This window comes from Opisthorchis viverrini, assembly GCF_000715545.1.
Source record: "Opisthorchis viverrini unplaced genomic scaffold opera_v5_984, whole genome shotgun sequence".
In the NCBI taxonomy this organism is placed as follows: Eukaryota; Metazoa; Platyhelminthes; class Trematoda; order Opisthorchiida; family Opisthorchiidae; genus Opisthorchis; species Opisthorchis viverrini.
Genome location: NW_008752785.1, coordinates 2,630 through 4,516, shown reverse-complemented (window position 1 = coordinate 4,516; position 1,887 = coordinate 2,630). Strand labels below are relative to the sequence as shown.

At 42.1% G+C, this 1,887-nt stretch overlaps 1 protein-coding gene across 1 annotated transcript in view; it reads right to left on the bottom strand.

Annotated features, from left to right (window-relative positions):
* The window catches only part of T265_15792 (hypothetical protein), a gene marked incomplete at both ends in the record, with an annotated part of 2,937 nt that extends 1,514 nt beyond the window's left edge, over positions 1 to 1,423 (bottom strand). Inside the window, one exon of the mRNA XM_009179144.1 lies at positions 1,264 to 1,423. Coding sequence (XP_009177408.1) covers positions 1,264 to 1,422 — 159 coding nt within the window. The remainder of the gene's footprint in view (positions 1 to 1,263) is intronic.
* Positions 1,424 to 1,887: the final 464 nt, after the last annotated feature.

The following is a 1,887-nucleotide window of genomic DNA, read 5'->3' as shown; positions in this document are numbered from 1 at the left end:
TGTGCCTTCCTCCTCCAGGAGCATTGTTCTTTCATAACTTCCTTTTGGACCCCATGCATCACGTACATGTTCACAGGCCTCTGAATGTCCTGTATGTCTTGGCCACCTGTAGATCAAAAGAAAAGTTCCATCGAGTAGCCATCTTACAACCACTCGATCACCATGGCATCGAGGTGCATTGCTCATTGAGAATCCACTCGACCTGGATGGTTGGAAATCAGTCTCACTTTGTTCTGTTAAGCAAGCAAGACGGGGAAACTGCAGCAAAGGAGATCGTAGAGCATTGATAATCTAGTCGTATCCTAATACAAGGATGGCCCTGGAAAGTTGGAACGGATAAGATGTTTGTCAGAGTATCGAACTTACAATGGTTTTGTAAAGTTCACAAAAAAAGCATTACGGTGTTCAAACTGTCGAGATTAATGTTATGTGAAATTATCCTGGGCACTTCAAAATTTGGGGTCTCTAGTGGTTGAGAGGTTATTTGAGGTCTATATTCTTATAGGCTGAGTAAAGTTGAGAAACACCAGCCATGTAGAGGAAGTAGGTGAACGCGGAACCGTCCCTTTGAGATAAATCAATACCTGCTTCTCCATACCAGTCGAAGGCTAGATCAAATTTGATACTTCCAATGCAGCTGGAACAAAGATTGTAGAGCAATAGAGGCTGTTCTGTGACATGTCCATAGAGTCGTGCAAGTTCGAAACACTGAGGCATCTGAGCCCTTCGCACTACATAGGTGGATGATAATCGTGGAGGATAAAGTCAGCAAAAGATATCCCCTTATACATCGCCCCTGCATGCAATCTCTAGAGGAACCCCCAACATGAGAAACTGACATTTTTCTCAGGAAATACCGGTAAATGCAACAGTCATAATCAATAAGTCTAACAAAACCACGAGGTAAACAATCTGCTGCAAAAACTGCTCATCCCAAAACCGATCGAAATCCATGACATTCTGACAAATCAAGATCTCCGCTGGAAATAGTTCGTTTAGCTTGGTCGGTAGTGAAAACGGAGCGTTTCTTAACTTGTAACAACTGTGAAATGAAGTAAGCTGGTGAGGTTTGACGGAAACATTTGGCAACAGCGACGATATATTACTTGGGGAGCTCTCAGTAGTCATAATCTCGTTGTAATATAAGCACACATATTCATTACACAAATGTTTCTGTTTTCCGTTTTGATCTGAATCTGGTCTTCAAAGAGAATGTGTGCCCTGTTGGCCTCTGTGACAGGAAAACATAGCCTGCTAGTGTACCAGACCGTAAAGCAACTCCATACAGTTAAATTTATTTAGTTTCTGGAGCGAGCCCTCTGATTGCAATTTCCACTGTTGATCCAAACGTCCATCGGCAATAAACTCTCTGTTAATCAGATGCAGGAACTGCTTTGTTTTTTGTCCCTCTAAAAATACCGTCCTAATAGAAAAGAAAATTAGACAGATTGTTCCGCTGAAGTCGCGATCGAAAAGGAATCGAGGGACAAAATTCTTGTACGGTGGAAGTCCTTCGAAATGAAATAATAGTAGTTAAGCTACAGCCCACATTATACGAACTTCTTGTCTAGTTCGTAATTTGACAGCTACCAATCAAAACCATGAAACCCTCCTTTCCGTAGCCACTAATGAAGAATGTGAATGTATCATAATTGCCTTTAGAATTGACGTTAATGCTCAACAGGACTCGGCTACTTAAAACCGTCCTTGATTCTGGTCTTTAAGCGTAATAAGAACCAATGAATAAAATCACGTCAAAAATGTCACCGGATGGCCATGTTTCAAGAGCAGGCTTCTTTGGTCGAAATGCACACGGATGACAATGCGTGGAACAGAAATGACTGCTGGCCGAAAACTATGGGCACCGTATTGATAGGCCGAGTAGCG